At 36.4% G+C, this 19,685-nt stretch overlaps 2 protein-coding genes and 1 long non-coding RNA gene across 9 annotated transcripts in view; 1 reads left to right on the forward strand and 2 right to left on the reverse strand.

Annotated features, from left to right (window-relative positions):
• The window catches only part of Cwf19l2 (CWF19 like cell cycle control factor 2), a 268,444-nt gene extending 258,262 nt beyond the window's left edge, over positions 1-10,182 (reverse strand). For 6 of the 7 annotated variants that reach the window (XR_015451556.1, XM_087212140.1, XM_087212141.1 and 3 more), the window contains exons 1-3: positions 10,014-10,182; positions 8,070-8,180; positions 6,450-6,569 (exon numbers count right to left, since the gene is read on the reverse strand). Coding sequence is in view for 6 of the 7 variants with exons in the window: in XM_087212140.1 (XP_087068266.1) it covers positions 6,450-6,569; positions 8,070-8,180; positions 10,014-10,106 (324 nt within the window). In the remaining variant the exon portion in view is untranslated. The remainder of the gene's footprint in view (positions 1-6,449; positions 6,570-8,069; positions 8,181-10,013) is intronic. The other variant, XM_087212144.1, reaches the window with a different exon arrangement.
• Positions 10,183-10,311: 129 nt separating this feature from the next.
• Alkbh8 (alkB homolog 8, tRNA methyltransferase) overlaps positions 10,312-19,685 on the reverse strand; it is a 118,292-nt gene continuing 108,918 nt past the window's right edge. Inside the window, exon 14 of the transcript XR_015451557.1 lies at positions 10,312-13,578. The gene's annotated coding sequence lies outside the window, so the exon portion shown is untranslated. The remainder of the gene's footprint in view (positions 13,579-19,685) is intronic.
• Positions 11,087-19,685, forward strand: part of LOC110344294 (uncharacterized) — a 34,028-nt gene continuing 25,429 nt past the window's right edge. The window contains exons 1-2 of the long non-coding RNA XR_002386778.2: positions 11,087-11,262; positions 11,733-11,783. This is a non-coding gene — a long non-coding RNA (uncharacterized LOC110344294). The remainder of the gene's footprint in view (positions 11,263-11,732; positions 11,784-19,685) is intronic.

Raw genomic sequence — 19,685 nt, forward strand, 5'->3', positions numbered from 1 at the left:
ATATTTATGCTCTGCCACCTCATCTGTCAACTATTTCCCAAAGCAATGTAGATTTTATTTACTTATTTAGGCACTGATTTGGATTTACAGAATCCAATTTGTTTATGTAACCTTAAAATTAAGATAATCACTATAAATGTATTTTTGGTAAAATCATATTTATATCATCAAATCAACTTAGAGGGACCTGGTTCCTAGTTGGGGGGTGGGGGGGAGATGCTAGCAGGGATTCAATCCAGGGGCACTCTACCACTGAGCTACATCCTCAGCCACCCTGTTCTTTATTCTGAGATATAGTCTCACTAAATTGTCCAAACTGGCTTCAAACTTGGAGTTCTCCTGCCAGAACCTAATGAGCAGCTAGGATTACAGCTGTGTACTACCATGCCTAACCTGGTTCCTAATCCTTTATGTCCTCCACTAAAACAGTATATACAGCCTGAAAAAAAATCATTTTCTTTAGAGGAGTGCCAATTTGCTAACATCAAACTAAAATGAATGGCAGGAGATTTAGCTCAGTGGTTCCACCACCTGCCTTGCAAGAGCAAGGACCCAAGTTCGATCCCTGATAACAAAAACAAAAAAACCAAAAAAACTAAAATGATTACAATTTGGTGCTCCATGGGATTCTGTCATAGGCTTTCTTTAATAATTAGGAGTTTTCTCTATCTTATCACACAAAGACCAACCACTTAAATTCACTAACTGAAGCCATCAGTTGCTTCACCACCAAATGTCCAACTCTGGATAAATCCAATCACCATGATCTACAACTTCAGTTGAAATAGACTTTCAACCCAAACTAGAGTTTCCATTATACTGATTCTTGGTCAGTTCTCCCTTCTAGTCCCTTACTTTCTCTTCTTTAAAGCATTTACTCATTTTACATTTATTTATGTAACTATCTGGTTAATGCCCTACTAAGTAATAAGTCCTATGAGGACAGGTACTATACCTGCTTTGTTCTATTTTGTATCCCTGAACACAGTACCTAGCTTAATACCTGCACAAACATCTTCATCTTCTTCAACACCCTCAACTTTCCACCCACTCACATCCCCCATTCACTCAGAAAAGGATCTCTTCTTGCCTCAGTCAAGAAAAATTAGTCCACTTTTGCTCCCTACATAACCTCCAACAAAATTATTTATAGTTTCTTGACTATTCTAACCTCCTGTTGACTCTTCCTTCAAAGCAGATGCTCCTCCAAAGATTTTTATTCAAATCATTCCTGTTCCTCCAGGACTTTGCTCCATCAAATAGTGTCTTCTATGCTTCAACCAAAGGTTTCTAATGGTCTAGAAATATGTTGAAGTATTTCCCACTTTTTGTTTCAGAAGAAAGAGGACCTTCCGTGACTGTGTATCCTTCTAGTAGCAACTTAGCTTCCAACTTCCATTCTAAGATGATCTTACTGAAAGAGTGGTTTACATCAATTGTCTTCACACCCTTACTTTCAAACTTTTCTCTAAACTCTAGAAGACAGCTTTATCCCTATTAATCTAGTGAAATTTCTTCAAAATTCTTCAGTGGCTTCCACATTGCCAAAATGAACAAAATATTTCAGTCTTTATTTCTCTAAACCTTTCCACTGAATATAACTGGGCTAATAACACCATTTCTTGACTTCCAGGACACTTTCCAGGTCTTCTTCCAGTCTTTGCTTCTTCTCCATTTCCTTCATACATTCTTCGTCTTTTGTTCAGTTGTTAAATATCCATGCTGTTTAGAGTTTTATTCTTTGACCACTATATTTTTTTATTCTCTAACCATTCCACTTAGGCCATTAAATCCATTTGCATGGCTTGAACTATTAACAATTTTACTGATAACTTTTTTTTTCTTAAATTCTTTTATTGGTACATTTTAGGTATACAAAACATGTGTCCTATTTATTTCACTTAAAAGTGTGGCCTCAATATGCATCCATTTAGCTATGAATGTCTCTAATTTCTCATTCTTTATGGCTGAGTAGTACTCCATTTTATTTTTAAAAAAACATGTCTTCTTTATCCAGTTTCCAGTTGATGGGCACTTGGGCTGTTTCCAAGCTTTTACCATTACAAACTTTTACTGATGATTTTCAAATTTGTCTAATCAAATTTCCAAGGACATAATCAACTATCTATTATTCTTGGATGTCATGCTGAACTCAAGAATATAAAATAAACACATCACTTTCTTCTATAGCACCTGTTCTTCACTCTATTACTGAACGGAGTAATGCCTGGCACCAATAACCACCTAATCACCCAAGTGAGAAATTTCAAGATCATCTTACCCCAAAATTACTATTTTCAACTCCAAAGTACTTATCAAATGTATCACACAGCAAATACCATGACTGCTATGGGACCCTACCTCCATCCCTAGCCACAGTCAACTAGTTCCAAAGTCATTTCCTGACCAAATTTGTAACAGTCCAAATTACTCTGCAAGAATTTGAAATCGAGCCCAAAGACTTATCTAAAATGAAAGTTAACTGGAAAAGCACTGGCAGAGGATAATTCTGTCATGAAGAGTGGAATTCAGCAAAAACTGGTCTGTATCAAGAAAGAAAAGCAGGCTAAGAGGAGAAAAAATGGAAAATGGCAAAAGGCTACTAAGAGCATTCATGATTCTAACTCAAGCTATTCCTGACCTCCAGCTGATTCCTACACTTAGATCTTATAAAATTTTATATTCCAATAAATCCTACACTTGTTTCGTATGAGTCCAAAATTTTTTTTTCAGGACCTTGTGCTTGCCAGCTAAGTCCCCGGGCCCCCCAAAAATGTTTTGAGACAATACCTCACTATGTAGTCTCTACTGGTCTTGAACTCAAAACATACCCCAGCTGACCTCAAACTTGCAGTCCATCAACCTCAGCCTTCCACATGTTGACATTATAGGCAAACACCACTTCCAACTTGCATAGGCCACTTTAAGTTTGATTTTTGTAACTTACAACAAAGAGTACCAACTAATACATATCCCTTTCCTTTCCATCCTACAAGCAGGAGTCTTGAACCAGATCTTCTTACCTCTCACCTATACAACTGAATGGCCAAATCTCTTGAATTTGTCTTTCCTGCTCCCCTTCCTTCTCCAAATCCCTACCCGTAATACATTTAAAGTAATATAAAGGACATATGAACCATACTACTTCTCCTCTATGGCTCCCTGTCACAAACACTGTTAGCCCTCTTCTTTCCTACCAACAGAACAAGTATTTTCTTTTGAAAAGTAACGTGCTTCCCATGACACCAAGTGAAACATGATCAAGTGTCCAATGAGATGTAAATGAAAGTATTCTGTGGGACTTTCTGAAAGTCAAAAAAGAAAAGAATATCCTCCTTCCTGTTATCTGGACTAAGAGGCAACTCTGTAACAATGATGAAAGAGCAAACTGATAAAAGCCTTAGTCCCAGACCACAGTAAATCCAGACTGCCTCTCTGATTTCTTTTATATGAGAGAAAAAATAAACTATATTGTTTAACAAATGACTACTATGAGATTTTCTAATAAACGCAGCTAATTAGCTGATACATTCCCTACTGAATAAAGTTACAGGTTTTAGTTTATAAGGCCCTATCAATTCTTACAGTTTCATCTCCATTCACTCCTTTTACATATAATTTTAATGAATCTTAATTAAATATTTAAAATTCATCCAGAGCCACCACATTAAATGCTAAAAAAAAAACAACTCTGTAATTAAAGTGGGTGAAATTGACAGGCTAGATAAAAAGTTCCAAATGTGTACTGTCTGCAAGAAATCTACTTTCAATATAAAAGAAACATAGATATTAACACTAAAAGAATATAAAGAAATATACCATGAAAAAACAAATAATAAAAAAGAACAATATAAAATAAAGCAGACTTGAGAAAAGAGTATCACCCAAAGAAATAAAAAACATTTCATAGTATCAGTAAATTCATCAAGATGGAATAATCCACAATGTACACATACATAATAAGGCTTAAAAATACAAAAAGTAAAACCAACAAAACTGAAAGCAGAAATAGACAAATCAACAACTGCAGTTAGAGCTTTCAATACTGCTCTCTCAGTAACTGATAGAACAGATAAACAGAAGATAAGAATATAGGAGACTAAACAATATTAACCAAATTTTCCTAATTGACATTTAAAACACAACACCTCACAACAGCAGAATACATACTAATTTCAAATATACATGGTATTTTCACCAAAAAAGATCATAAGCTAGGTTATAAAATAGGTCTCCATCATTTTTTAATTAAAATTATACAAAGTATGTTCTATAACAATAAGGAAATTAAATCAGCATCCAAAGTGGTAGGATTATAGGCATGTGCCAATATACAGGCCCAAAATAAATAACAAAATATAACTGATAAAATACACAAAAATCTGCAGAATCAAAAATTCATTTATCCAGTCTCCAGTTGATGGGCAACTGGGCTGTTTCCAAGTTTTTGCTATTACAAACTGTGCCACTATAAACATGGGTGCACATATATCACTGTGGTATGACTCTTAATTCTTTGGGGAAGACACCCAGCAGGGGAATAGCTGGGTCAAATGGGACTTCCAGTCCTAGTTATTTGAGGTATCTCCATACTGATTTCCACAGTGGTTGCACTAGTCTACACTCCCACCAACAGTGGAGCAGGGTTCCTCTTTCCCCACAGCCCTGCCAGCATTTGTTATTGGTTGATTTCATGATAGCAGCCATTCTTTCTGGAGTGAGGTGGAATCTCAGCGTTGTTTTCATTTGCATCTCTTGAATGATCAGTGATGTTGAACATTTTTTCATATGTTTATTTGCTATTCCTACTTCTTTGTCTGAGAAATGTCTGTTATTTCAGATGCCCATTTTCAGATTGCGTCTTTAAATTTGGGAGGTCTGATTTTTTTAAGTTCTTTATAGATTCTACATAGTAGACCTCTGAGGAACAGGTGGTAAAAATCCCACAATATGGGAGAAACGTCACACTGTCGGTGGTTTCTCTCACTGTGCAGAAGCTTTTTAATAAGAAAAGATCCCACTTGTTGATTCTTTGTGCTAGTTCACGGGCAACTGAGGTTTTGTTTATAAAATCTTTTCCCACAGCAATGTTTTCAAGAGTTTTACCTAACCTCTCTTCCAGCTGGTTTAGTGTTTCTGTTTTAATATTTAGATCTTTGATCCACTTAGATTTTAGTTTAGTGCATGGTGAGAAATATAGGCATAGTTTTAATCTTTGGGAAGTTGAAACCCAATTTTTCCAGCACCATTTATTAAAGAGGCTATCTTCCTTCCAATGAGGGTGTTTGGCTCCTTTGTCGAAGATGAGGTGGCTGAGTGTCTCTTCATCTTCTAATCTGTTCCACTGGTCCTCAGGTCTGCTTCTTTGCCAGTACCATGTATGGTTTTTTTATAACATGGAGTACTACTCAGCGATAAAGAATGAGAAATTAGAGACATTTATAGCTACATGGATGCACATTGAGGTGATACTCTTAAGTGAAATAAATAAGGCACCTATGAGTAAATACCAAATAGTTTCTCTGGTGTGAGAAACTGAAAGTGTAAATAAGGATCAAAATGTATAATAGATATTGTGAAATAGGAAGAAAAGAAGCAAAGGAGAAGGGGAAGTGGGAAGGGTAGGGGAAAGGAAAGAAGGGAATGGAATTAACATGAGAAAAGGAAAAAATGGAAACAAAGTCTTTGTACACAGAGAGGGGTGGAGAGGTTGATGGGAGGGCAGGAGAATGGGAAAAAAATAAGAATCAAGATATATTATGTACAGGTACAAATTTCCAATGATGAATATCATTATATTGTATACCTAAAATGTACGAATAAAATTTAATTTTTTAAAAAATTCACTTATATATAACCCATGAGCTAAAAAAAAAAGTACATTTTCAGATTTTTACAATGGTAAGAGGGAAAATTATAAATTAAATACTTATTAGAAAAGAAAGATTTAGAATCAATGACCTACGTAAGTCCTTCAAAAGCTAGAAAAAAAGCAAATTTAACATAAATTTAACTTTTTCTATGAAAAAACAAACAAGAATAACAGATTCTTAAATGTCTTGAAACTTCTTTTCTTTATTTTTATAAAACTCCTCTTTCCTGTTTCTCCTAATTTTCCAACTATTTTTACTTAGCTTCTTTTACTTCCTCTCTGGCACTTCAGTGTTGATGTTCATCTTTCTTCTCAGTATCCCTAGGCAATTCATCCACTTAATGCCTCCAACTAGTAATGATTCCCAAATCAAATCCCTACCCTCTTAACTGGAACTCAAAACATACATTTCTAATATTTCCTGTATATCTTCGTCTGTATCTCCCAAATATTTTCATGTCATTAACTAGCAGTATTTTTTTTAATTCTCATATATTTGAAGTTATCCTATATTATTCTTTTAAATAAAATTTTCTCTATTAGTGGCTTCTCTATACTGGTTAGTTTTAGTACTTACTGATGAACTATCAGTTGATTCACTTTTTTCATATTTCTGTTTCTTGCTCTTTTTTTTCTTCTCTTTCTTTTCTTTTTTTGAATGCTTTTCTTTTTTCTTCTTTTTCTTCAGAGAATGTTCCTATAATCAGCAGATAGGAAAGGAATTTAGTTTTTATTTTACTTTAAAAGAAAACATTTTAAGAGGAAAAATATCCATATTCCAAAAACAATTTAACTCTTCTATGAAAGGAAATAAAAAAATCACTAAATAAAAACTTTCAAGAAACTTTAACATGCTTTCTGTAATATAGGCACTATTAAATAAATCATATAGCTCAGATTTCATACCAAAACATAGGATGAAAATTGTTTTATTTGTTGATTCATGTGATAGATGTAATCAAATACATACATACAAATACATGTGTATATGCACACACACATACACACACATGCAGGTGCACGCACACACACACATATTTCTGTACACTCCCAAAAAATTTATACAAGACTATCAGACCAAGCCAGAAATGGTATCAAAAGTCTATAATCCCAGTTACTTGGGAAGCCAAGACAGGGAAATTGCAAGTTTAAGGCCAATCTGAGCAACTTACCAAATACCCATATCAAAAAATAAAGGGCTAGGAATGTAGCTCAATGGTAGCACTTCCCTGAGTTCAATTCCCAGTACTAAAATATAAATAGACGGATAGATAGACAGATGGTAAAGATAGATACTGTAATTAGATACATATGAGGGTAAAAAATAGATATAGATAAATAAATGTACCAATAAAGATACCATAGATAGATAATTAGATAAATGGTGAGTTTAATTAACATGGATTAAAATTTTAAGAAGAGACTAGAGGGGAGGCAAGGAGAGGAATAAGAAAAGGAAGATGATGAGCAAAAGATACAAAGTTTCAGTCAGACTGGAGGAATCAGTTTTAATGATCATAGATAATAATAACATACATTCTAAAATTGGGCATGGTGATGTATGCCCTGTAATCCCAGCACTTGGGAGGCTGAGGCAGGAGGACTGCAAGTTTAATGTCAGGCCTGGGCTACAAGACCAGCCTGGACTATATGATGGTGACACCTTGCCTTAAAAATATACATACATTCCAAAATTATGAAATAATTAAAATAGATTTCAATGTTCTCACCACTCAAAAAATATACATGGTGACATGTTAATTAACTTGACTGAATCTTTCTACAACATATGCATAGATCATAACATCCCACTATACTCCATAAATATACAAAATAACTGTCAATTAAAAATAAATTTTTAAAAAGTATAAGTAGAAAACCAAGGCTTGAGTCCTAAACATCAAGACCAAAAGCTTAAAATCCATAATGTTGCATTTCTTTAAATTTGCCACAAGTGATCAGAAATTGAAGTTAAGTGTTCCACAAGCCAATTCAATAACAAAATCTTTCAACGCCCTGATGTCCAAAACATTACAGTACAGTATTTTTGACAGAGAAATAAAACTATCAAATAATGCCAACTACATGATACTCATTCTATAACCTATGAAAAGTGTATAAAATTGTCCTCTCAATATTAACTTGAATAGTGCAAAGAAGAGTTATCATTAAATCAAGTAAATCTGTTAATACTCACCTTTGAGAACTGTTCAATTTGCTCATTCACATCAGGTAACATCCATGTATCCTCACCTCGAAGTCGTTTAAGTTCTTTCCACCTTTCTTCTTTTTCAAAATTGGCTTTGGCCTACAACAACAACAACAAAAAGACAAACTGACAATGGACTCAACTGCTTTTCACCAAAAAAAAAAAAAAAAGTATCACTTTCACATAAAGGTTCCTATTTATGAATAGTCTGTTCCCATGACTAAAAACACAAAACAAAATGTTCCCTTCCAAAATAACAATCTTCAGTAAAAGGAACTACCAGTCAGAGACAGAAACCTTACATCTATTCTAGACCCTTCCCTCTCCCCACAACAAATATGGCTTGGAATCCTTTTTCAAGCTAATCTTTTTGGCTAATGAATTAAACTTTTGCAACATTTAGTAGACTGACCTCCATGCCTTCAATATACAGTGTTCATGCCCTAATAACTATGCCCCTAAAATGCCTCAAGAAGAATCAACTTTCCAAAAAGAAATGACCATATTCTCGAGATCGATCCCCAATAACAACAACAAAAAAAGAAATGACCATATTGCTAACATCTATTTATCTTTCAACAATGGTCGAATAAAGGTAGTTTTTCCCAGGAAGTTGTTCCTAGCGTCTTAATTCTTCCTCTCAATTCAAAGTTGGTTTTGGTCCTTCTCAAACAATGTTTATCTGTCTACTATAAAATGTAACACAGCTTAAAAACTCTACTCCCTCCAAAATCTACCTTGAAATACAAAAGAAACAAGAATGAAAAGTATTATGCAAATGGTGAAATCAGGGAACAGTCCCAATCTTTTACCTCTCCAAGACTCATAGCCTACTTTCCCTGTTTAAAATCCAGCTGTAAGGGCCGGGGATTTAGCTCAGCGGTTCTGCCACCTGCCTCGCAAGTGCAAGGTCCTTAGTTTGATACCCGGTACCAAAAAAGAATAAAGTAATAAAATCCAGCCGTGGTCATCTTTTCTCTTCTCTGCCTCCTCTACTTCTTCTCTGCTGAATCCTCATTCCTGTCTCCTCTTCTCCACTGATTCCTTCACATCTGCATCTAAACTCTCTTAAAACGCTCTCATTCTAGCCGGGCACGGTGGCACACGCCTGTAATCCCAGCACTCGTGCTAAGGCAAGAGAATAGCAGGGTTCAAGGCCAGCTGGGCTACACAGTGAGTTCAAGGCCTGCCTGAACTGCATAACTAGACCCTGTATCAAAAACAAAAAAACCCTTTCATTTAAAAAAAAAAAAAAAAAAGACGTTACCATAACCTACGTTGCTCTCCAACTACAACTCTACCCTTTTATTGTCACATTTTTTTTTACATCTGAGAAGCTTCTTGGATAGTTAATTCAAAAGCTTACTTCCTCCTTCTCAATCTCAATATTAATGAGAAATACAGTTTCTCAACCTTTTGTGAGAGACTAAGTTTCCAAGTCTTGTTTGGATCAGTGAAGGCTGACAAGTCTGGAATTGCAACCAACACTAAGAAAGGCGAATGAAACGTTAAACTCTGTCCACTCAACTGTGCCTTTACTTGTATCCCTGAAAAAGACCAATTTCGCTTCAGATATGGCAGGAACAATGGCTGAAGCTAAAAAATACTCTGGCAGAGTAGTTAGAGGTGGCAAAGTACTTAGAAAGCATTCAGTCCGAAGGATAGAAATGTCAAGAATGGACGACTTAACAAGGCAAAGAAACTTGAAGAAAAAATAAAACAGATCTCTCTGAAAAATGAACGAGCAGATATAACTTGCCACAGCATTTAGGAAACAGGAAATACACAAGAACACCAGCGTTGCTAAGGGGGAATCCACTCACAAAAGATGAGATGCTTAAGTGGTTAGAGAACGAGCGGGTGGGTTTCCTCCTGTAACCTCAATTCCTACAACTCTGAATGAAACTACAACTTTCCCCAAAACGAAGGTACCTGACGCAACACTTCAGCCCTGGCAATTCGAGTCTGCTCCTTACGCTCTTCGATACTCTTCGCACTTTCAAATCTGCCACTGGAAGCCGCCATAGTTGTTGGCGTCGTAAAGTTAGGAAGCCGTCAGGAAATCCCAGTTTACGACTGTCGTATTTTAATAAACCGGGACTTCCGATTAGGAAGGGGCCGAGAGGAGCTTGCTCTAACAGAATACGCAGGTGTACCGGTGTGAGAGTTGCTCAGATTTCCGGTGAAGACTCTAACGCCAGTTTTAGAGGAATTTTGAATGCCAGTGTAATTCTTTTTTTTTTTTTTTTCGGTACCGGGGATCGAACCCAGGACCTTGCGCTTGCCAGGCGCGGCGCCACTGAGCTACTTTCCCAGCCCTGCAGTAATTCTTGATCTGATCGTTGTGGTTGTGTTCGCCTTGAGCAAGGTTGATATCAATTTACGCTTTTCTCAAGCGCCTCGCACCCAGCGAACTACTTTCTCACTAATGTCTTCTTGAAATGACCAGAGCAGAGTGGGCGTGGTGGCTCATGCCTGTTATCCTAACACTGAGAAGCTGAGGCAGAAGGGTTAATTATGGGGCTTAGCGAGACTATCTCAAAATAAAAAATAAAAGAGGCTAGGTTTGTAGCTCAGTGTGAAGGCCTTGGCTTCAATCCTATCACCACCAAAAGGGAAGAAGGTGGACGCACACGCCAAAAAGTTAAAAGTTCCTGGTCTGTAACTCTACAGTTTTCCGCTGAAGTATTGGTTCTCGCCAGACATTAGCCTACTTGTGCTGGAGTGACCTGAAAGGGGGCTGACCAAAAAGGAGATGGAAACTAGCAGGAAGGACAAAATTGCTTTGAAGATTCAGTGTTTTGCATTGATAAATTTTTTTTTTTAATAAAGGGCCATGTGAATTTTGCAATGTGCTTCGTAATTTATCCGTGCTTGTTTACATTTTGAGTTTATTTTTTCTTTGACCTCATATTTACTCCTTATTCATCCAAGCATTTTTCCTTATAATGGGCAATTACCTATTTGGGAATTTGGGCGGCTTTGTTTTATCATTGTACCTCCCAAACAAAACTAAGTTCCATGAAGAATAAAACATTCTGAAGTATTTATCAATGTATTTTAAGAATATAAAATACTAAGCTTATATTTACAATCATAAAAGATAAGAGAAGGCTGGAGAGAATAATTATAAACTAGATACCATAAAGATACAGAAATAGTTAACATCAACCAGATTGAGGTAAGTATTCTTTTCATGTTTCATAAAAATAAATGTGTGTGTGTGTGTGTGTGTACAAGTTTTACTAGGAGTTTCTACTTTAACTCTTTGAAAGTCTTAAGCATGTAATGTTTACGTGGTTGGTACTTAAAACACTCATTTGTTAAAAGATTGAATTTTAATTTACTAATTAATCTTGTCATATTTAACTGATTTTATCATAGCATTAGAATCTTTTCAGATTCAGGATTCAGAAAAATATGTGCTAGCCACTTTGCATCACTGACAGGACAGGTAATGATTCTAACAGAAAACTTGTGTATTTCAGTCCATTCTGGCCACTGTAATAAAAATATAAACTTGGGCTGGGGATTTAGCTCAGTGATTCTGCCACCTGCCTCGCAAGCACAAGGACCCAAGCTCGATCCCCAGTACCAAAATATATACATAAACTAAATAAATTGGAAACAACAAATATTTATTTTCCACAGTTCTGAAAGCTGGGAAGTCCCAGATTCCGGTGCTGGCAGATCTGGTGTCTGGTAAGAGCTTATCCTGTTTTATAGATGGCTGTCTTTTTGCTGTTTCTCACATTTAGAAAGGGTAAGGAATCTCTTTAAGAGGTCTTTTATAAGTACACTGATGTCATTTATGATAGTATGGCCCCTCATGACCTAATCACTTCCCAGAGTGATTCCCCCACTTCCCCTACTTCCAGTACCCTCACATTGGAGATAAGATTTCAATTTAAGGGAGTGGGGATTTAGCTCAGAAGTTCTGCTGCCTTCCTCGCAAGCACAAGGTCCTGAGTTCGATCCTTGGTACCCAAAAAAAACAAAACAAAACAAAAAAAGATTTCAATTAAGGAATTTGGTGGAACACACACATTTAGTCTATACCAGTGTGCAAAGTTATATGAAGAAAACTAAAATCTTAAGCTTCAAAAGATAGAACAAATGAGCAGGTATATGATGTGCTTAAGAAAGATGACGACTCAGCATCATAAAAATCAATCTTCCATAAATTATTTTTCATAAATTAATTTTTAATTTAATGCAACACAAAACTGCCAATGAAAAAATGTTAGCGTCAAAGAGGAGAGCTACACATGTTGAAATAGTAAACAAAAAGGGAAAAGCAAGTGGTTTGGGTAGGTTTACATTAGTCCACACCTAATAGAAATCCAATCACATATTTTTAAAAATAAGAGGTAGGGTAATAAGGTAACTGGTCCAGTCTGGTGCAGCACTGAAGGAACCAGATTGTTTCACTTTCTGCTTTGCCATAGTCTGTTACTTTAGGCTTCATAGTCACAAGCAGAACATCACATTCTTTCACATCTGTGCATGGCATGTATTAGACACAGGTATAAAGAGAAAGAACCAAAGGGCAAAAGTACGCCAACAAAGCCAATCCCATTTTTTTTAGGAAAATGATGGCTTTCCCTAAAATCTAGTCCAAGTTCTTCCATTTAAATCTTAGGAGCCAGAAGTAGGTCAAGTCACATGGTCACAACTAACTACAAAAACTCATGGAGATTGCAGGACAATTGTTTTATTCAGTGTCACTCAACTTGGGTTTGACGGAAACTTGTTTATGATTAGAGTCAGATTAGGCAACATCAGTGGGATTTGCATACGTAAAGCCACCTTCCCACTGCATCTTATTGGCTACTGCATCATTTCCCTGCTTTCCATCACTGGTGCTGTTCACTCTGATCACTTACATAAAGTCTGTCAAGCTCCTGCACTGTAAAGTTGTAAGTTTATATAGAGTGATTCTTTGAAACTAAATTCTGTATCAAATGTTGTAATGATCCATTTATTTTTATATCACATGAGCTCAAGATAGTGGATTCCTCTTTTACTCAGTGAGATAATAAATTATTGGTATTATTTTGATTCTCAAATTGTTCCAGGTTTAGCCAGTGAGAGCCCCCTCAAGGTGATTTCTTTGTCTTGTGGAACAGGTACCCATATTCTTGTAGTATCTCCTCACTTTCTAGTACAAGAAGATGATTCATGTTTATCTTCTACTTTCTTTGCTTAAGCCTAGAATTTGACCTTTCTAAGAATCCCTGGTTTACTTTAATTTAAAATGACATTCAGAAGATGTCAAGTAAAAAAAAAAATCCAAATTTAGGTAAAGAAAGACTTTATTTTAAAAGACTATTGCAATATGAGAAGGGGTTAATTGTAATAGGGAGACCATTCTGAAACTAAGATCTGTGAAGTTCTCAAAGTCAGGCAGAAAGAGCTTTTCTTTTTTTGGGAGGAATAAACAAGGCTAGAAAAACCAGGTTTGAAGGATTCCACGAGCAGGCTTTGTGACAGTTTCCTAGAACACAGAAACAAAAGTCAATTCTTGAAACATAAAATGATAGGGGGATTTCTTGATGGTTATTGTTTACTGTAGGCCCAGGTCCTCTCAATTGGGCAGAACTAGGGAGAACTACAGGTATAGATAATGACAGAGATACATATAACTATATTTACCTATCTATTGAAAACTATAAATTCATACCAATATCTCATTCTGAACACCACTGGCTTAATTTTTTTCCATATTTGTGAATCCATTCTCCAAAAGGAATAAACTTAATTTCTGTATTTAATTAATTTGATCAATTATCCAGTATGGAACCAACTTCCTGTTGCCATCACTACCTGCTCCTTTGCATGAAAGTCCTCCTTTCCCCACTGCAGCCCTCACATCCTGTCCTAGGTTACCCTACTCAAGCTGCAATACCCTAAACTGGACCACTCTCCCAAACAGATGCACTTCTCACCCTGCTTGTGCTCTGATACCCGTGTTCCAGGTGCCCCTCACACCACACAGGCACCCTTATTTCCCTGTTTATGCTCAGAACCACTTCTCACCACTCACCTACATGGATGCAAACCTTGCTCAGCCTACCAAATGACTTTAGCACTGAATTGTTCAGGGAGGGAAAGAAAGGGAAAAAAAAAAAGTGAAGACAGACTTAGGTCTCTTTATCAGTAACAATTTTCACTTACCCTTTTTTATTTTTCATACCATTTATTGAAGAATTGGGTCTCTTTTCTTTCAAATTCCTAATGTTCTGGATTTAGCCAACTGCACCTTTTTAAAATTTTTATTTTACTATATATCTTTATCCCTTATCAGCTATAAATTGGTAGACTGAGAGGTTTGACAGGATTTTTTCAGTTCAATATTGTTTGCAAAAATGTTTTTCTCTAGTTCCTATTACATGTCTTGCATATTTATAGTAGTTCTACTTTTCATGATTATCACAGTCACTTGTCTTGTCACTGAGACAAATATCTGACCCCACCAAACTAAAAAAGAAAAGGTTTATTTTGGCAGTTTGTACCATTCTTCCAGTCTGTAGTAGGCTGTCTTCAAGGCAGGACAGCATATCAGAGGGGTATGGCAGACAGGAAGCAGAGAAAGAGGAAGGACAGAGGCAGGGAGGGAGACAAACCCTTCCAGGTCATGACCCCAGTGACCTTCCTTTTTTTTTTTTTTTTAATGAATCACACATATATTTAGTGTGCCGTTCACCTAATACACAATCTAAAGACAAGCAGGGCACATAATCCTGAAAACAAAATAATTACAAATGCACTAAATAAGATATATGATTTAGAGTTTAAAAGTAATCTAACCTGGATTTCTCTCAGTTTTGACCTTCCTTTTCTGATCAGACCCCCACATCCTAACAGCAAGTCAGCGATAATTCTCATAATCCAGTCACCTCCCAAAGTCCTACCTGTAAGCACATGAGGCTTTGGGGGGACATCTAGATATAAACCATAACGATGTTAAAATTGGTAAATGGATTCATCCATTGTCAGGGTCCCCATCAGCCTAATAGCTTTGCATCCACTGATAATCATCAAAATCCATCATTTTTTTAGGGCTTATAAAATGGTGGTTTACAAATTCTACCACTCTCTCTGTGTTTCTTAGATGGAGTTATTCTGTAAAGAACTTTCCCAAGCCAGGCATGGTGTTGCATGCTTGTAATCCCAGCTCTTGGGAGGCTGAGGCAGGAGGATCTCCATAATTTCAAGGCCAGCCTGGGATACATAGTGAGTTCAAGGCCAATCTGCACTATAAAGCAAGACCCTGTATCCAAAAAAAAAAAAGTTTCCCTAATCAACTTCTTGGTACTCTGAAAAACAAGCTATATAGGACAAAGATAAATATTTCATTATTTGTCTTTGTCAATCTTCAGAATCATGTACAAAAGAATAAATATCCCATGGTTTCTCTTATATGAGAAACACAAAATATAAATAAAGAGAAAAATAAAAGATGATAGGAAACAGGGAGGTAGACTTTGTGGAAATAAGAAGAGGGTCTGGGGAAGAGAGCAGAGCAGGGAGAAGGAGAAGCAAAAAATGATTAAGATGTGATCTCTATATGTACCAATTCCCCCAAAATAAATGTAATTATTTTGTATGGCAAACATATTCGAACCATAAAAAAGAAATGATAAATGTTTAAGGAGATGTAAATGCTAATTACCCCAATTTGATCATTACACATTGTATACAGGTATCAAATTATCACACTGTATCTCATAAATATGTACAATTACACGTGTCAATCAAAAAATTTTAAATGCCTCTGTGTTATCTCTCACAGTGGTCCACCCTCACCCTGCAGAGTGCACTTCTTTTCCTACTTTTAATTGGCCCAAACTTGCTCTGCACAGCATGGTTCTTTTCCTACTATTAATAAATATCAAACTTCACTACCTTTTGCTCTATCTTGACCAAATCTATGTTCAGGACAGAATGAACACGGAAAACACCTTTTTTTCAAAAGGAAAGAAATTGAATTTACCTACTTACAGTTTAAAAATACTCTTTTCCAAAATTCTTTTATTTGGAACTTATGCTAAGTCTTGCAAGAAATCAAAAGTTTTAAAAACAGTTTTAACAGATTGATGGGCCTAACTGTTGATGGGCCTAGATAAGAGAACTTGTTTGAAAATGCTTATCTGTATATGAGGCCACATTTTGTAGAGGTTAAATTCTGTCAGTGAGTAAGATAAACATCAAACAGTCAAGAAAATCTTGAAAAAACCTTGAAAATCTACAAGATTGCACTTAAATGCATGTAGGCTGAAGAAACCCAACACAAATAGTAACATACATGAATTAATGGTAATTATTACAGTAACATGCAACTGTACTAGTATGCATGTCTTTAAAGTTGAAACATACTTTGTGTGTAGAATGACCATATGTTCCATTCACATGGAACAATTTAATTTATATCTGCTGACCTGATGGTTAAGAAGATCAAGCACCCTTAAAATTTTGAAAGCCTCCTAGATTGGATGATAAATCGTGTGGCAACTCATTACATTAAGTCAATCTTTATTCTTTTTCAACATAAGGTTGCCTATCTTTACTTGAAGGTAAAGTTCAAGGAAAGGCCAAGAGGCTTCTCTGACCATGAACGTGTTAAAGTCAGTAACAAAGATTTGGAAGTCCTCATTTCCATCACCTTTGCCTCATCTGGTTCACATTAGATAACAACTAATGTGTTTAACTGAATTTTAAATGTTATTGATTTTTAAGGTTAGAGATGTCACCATGCTGAACATTTTCATTATTCTCTATTATCTTGGTAGAATCAGTTTGAAAATATTCCCTCTCCCTCTGGCTACTGTGAACACTAAAAGTCTGCCCCTCACCCCAACATGTTCAACCTCACCCAACACTTAAAATCTAGTGACATTTTAAAAAAATGTGTGTGTGTGTGTGTGTGTGTGTGTGTCCTGGGAATCAAACTCAGGGCCTCAAGCTTGCCAGGCAGATGCTGCATGGCTGAGCTACATTCCTGGCCCCAATACTTAAAATCTAAGCTAGCAGTATACTTGAACTACTTCAAATATTAGGAAATTCAATGACACTCTTGACCCAGTATCTGGTATTTGTGGGTGCTAATCTGGATCACAGAATGCTTTTCTTTCACATCCTCATCCGTCTGATGAGATTGGGGTAAAACTGGGGCTGGATTATAGAACTAGAATCTGGTCCAGAACCTCAGGTCAGTTAAAGGAGGGTTCTGGGCTTTCCTTTTCCTCTCTCTGGGCTTGGACCCCACTTTTGTTATCTCTCACATTACACTGAGTGGCTCTCCTGATGTATATGATTCTGATCACTGTCAGAATACTAACAATGACCCTTGACATGACCTCTGCCCTAATCAGAAAAGAACTGGCTAAACTTCCTTGATCTTGGTGACTTACTAGTGTTGTTTGGGCTCTTTCTACTGGATTAGTATGTGGCTTGGAGCCAACTGATCCCACCTATCTCAGTGGTTTAAAAATCCCATTGTTTGCCCTGATGAGTCTTCAACTGGTCCAGTACCTGGGTTGGCTGCACCTACAACTGGCAGATTTTTAATCCTGTAATCAAAGAGGAAAGGGAATGGAACACTATATATATATCTATTTTTTCTCACATGTAAAGTTCATTGTACATTAAGTGACATATTTCTATACAACATTGTCCTGTATCACATATGCTTGTAACATAATGAGCCCCCGTACCTCTGCAGCAGATTTACTTTACTTGTTATGCTGTACTTGTAATTTTATTAAAATGAATCTGCTTTTCCTGAGGATTTTCTTTATGATTATAGGAGGAGACATCACAGTCACCTGTTTGGTTGCGGGGGCCGGCCTTAGGTTAGGTAGATTAGAGGCTTGCTATGATTAAAAATGCATGCATCTGTTGAAGAGTGTCATTTTGACTACTTCAGACATCAGGTAATAAGATCATTGGTAGGATTAGGGTGGAAGTCGGGTATAATTAGGAATGAGACATTGAGTATGTGGATGGTTAGGCTGACCAAACACTAACAGGAAAACAACCATAAGAAGAAATTGAAAAATGAGAGGGTATATTTATTAAATGACAACTTATTAGAAAGAGGGAAGAAAAGAGAACAATATAAGGAACAAGAGGGAGAGAAGAAAAACTCACATTCAGTGAATGTGTTATTCAAACCAAGCAATTTAACTCTTAATCTTTCCAACAACCCTATAAGGAAGGTATTGTAATTATTCTCATTTTACAGATGTGTCCGGCAAGAAAGGCTCAAACAGGTTAAGTTATGTAAGAATATGAGATAGTCTGATTTCAACATCAATATTACTATCCATGCTTTCTTTTTTCTGTTTTTATGTTGAGACATATTTGTACATGTACACAGTGTGTAATGATCAAATCAGAGTAATAGGCACTTTCATCTGCTACTACCCCAATCCATTCGGTATACACCATCAGATCACTCTTCTTGAATTGTTTCTTTAAACTGTTTGTATCTGGCTCAACATCTATTTTTGTTTTGATTTTCTGAGACAGAGTCTCGCTATGCAGTCCAGGCTGGCCCAGAAGTCACTATTAGTCCATGTTAGCCTCAACCTCTTGGCGATCCTCCTGCCTCACCCTTCCAAGTGCTGGGTTTGCCATGTCCAGCTACCAACATCTATATTTTGAAAGACTCCCCAGGTGATCCTGATGTGCAACAAGGTAGAGAACCATTGTTCTAGTCAAACCAGACTTTGCTTTTACCTCTTCATAATTCTCTAACCATTTATATCTATTGAAATCTTTCATTCTTCCAGACCCAGCCAAAATGCCTTTCCTATAAAGTCTTCTCTGATTCCCCTAACCAAATGCAGTATTATCACAGCCTTCCTTTAAATTCACCAAGTTGTCCCACTTACATAATGTTATTGTTACAGCAGTCTATTATCATTTAATTAGATCTTTGCAGTTTCCTAAGTTCTTCCATAAGCCTCTTCTTCATCCTTTTTATTCATTGTATAATGGAGGCTTTATTATCCTAAATTATACATGAGGAAATATTGGTTCAGAGAGTATATGTGAGTTTTTTCTAAGGCTCACACAATTGGTAAATTACACAATAGGTAGGTCTCCTGGTCCCTATAATTCTATTGTGGGAAATATTTAAAACAGAATTAATTCCTTTTTCACCATTAGCACACACAAACCTAGGGAGCTTGACAAATGCACTCTGGGGTTCCAGCCTCAGAGATTCCAGCTCACAGGCCTAGGAACCTAACTTTCTTTAGGCATTGCCAAGTAGTTCTTATGTGGGTGGTAAAGGGGTCACATTTTGAAAAATACTCCTCTAAATGATTATGCACCACATGGAGATTGTAGGAAAACCTCCAAAGGGCCATTTTACTCTTGTAAAATGATAATTCAACAATAAAAATTAATAGAGAGGAAAAATCTTTTTGGTGAGTATGTATCACTGCCCTCATGCCCAAGAGCATTTTCTCTGCAACTGTGAAAGTTGCTTTTTTAAAACCCCATCTGTTGGTTTCCAGACCAGCAGACTGGGCTGAGCAGACGTCTGTTCAATGGTCAGTGCAGTCTTCCTCTCTTTCAATTGAGACAGGTGTG

This window comes from Heterocephalus glaber, unplaced genomic scaffold, assembly GCF_053883595.1.
Source record: "Heterocephalus glaber isolate CG9 unplaced genomic scaffold, H.glaber_assembly_v1.0 deba00001429, whole genome shotgun sequence".
NCBI lineage: Eukaryota > Metazoa > Chordata > Mammalia > Rodentia > Bathyergidae > Heterocephalus > Heterocephalus glaber.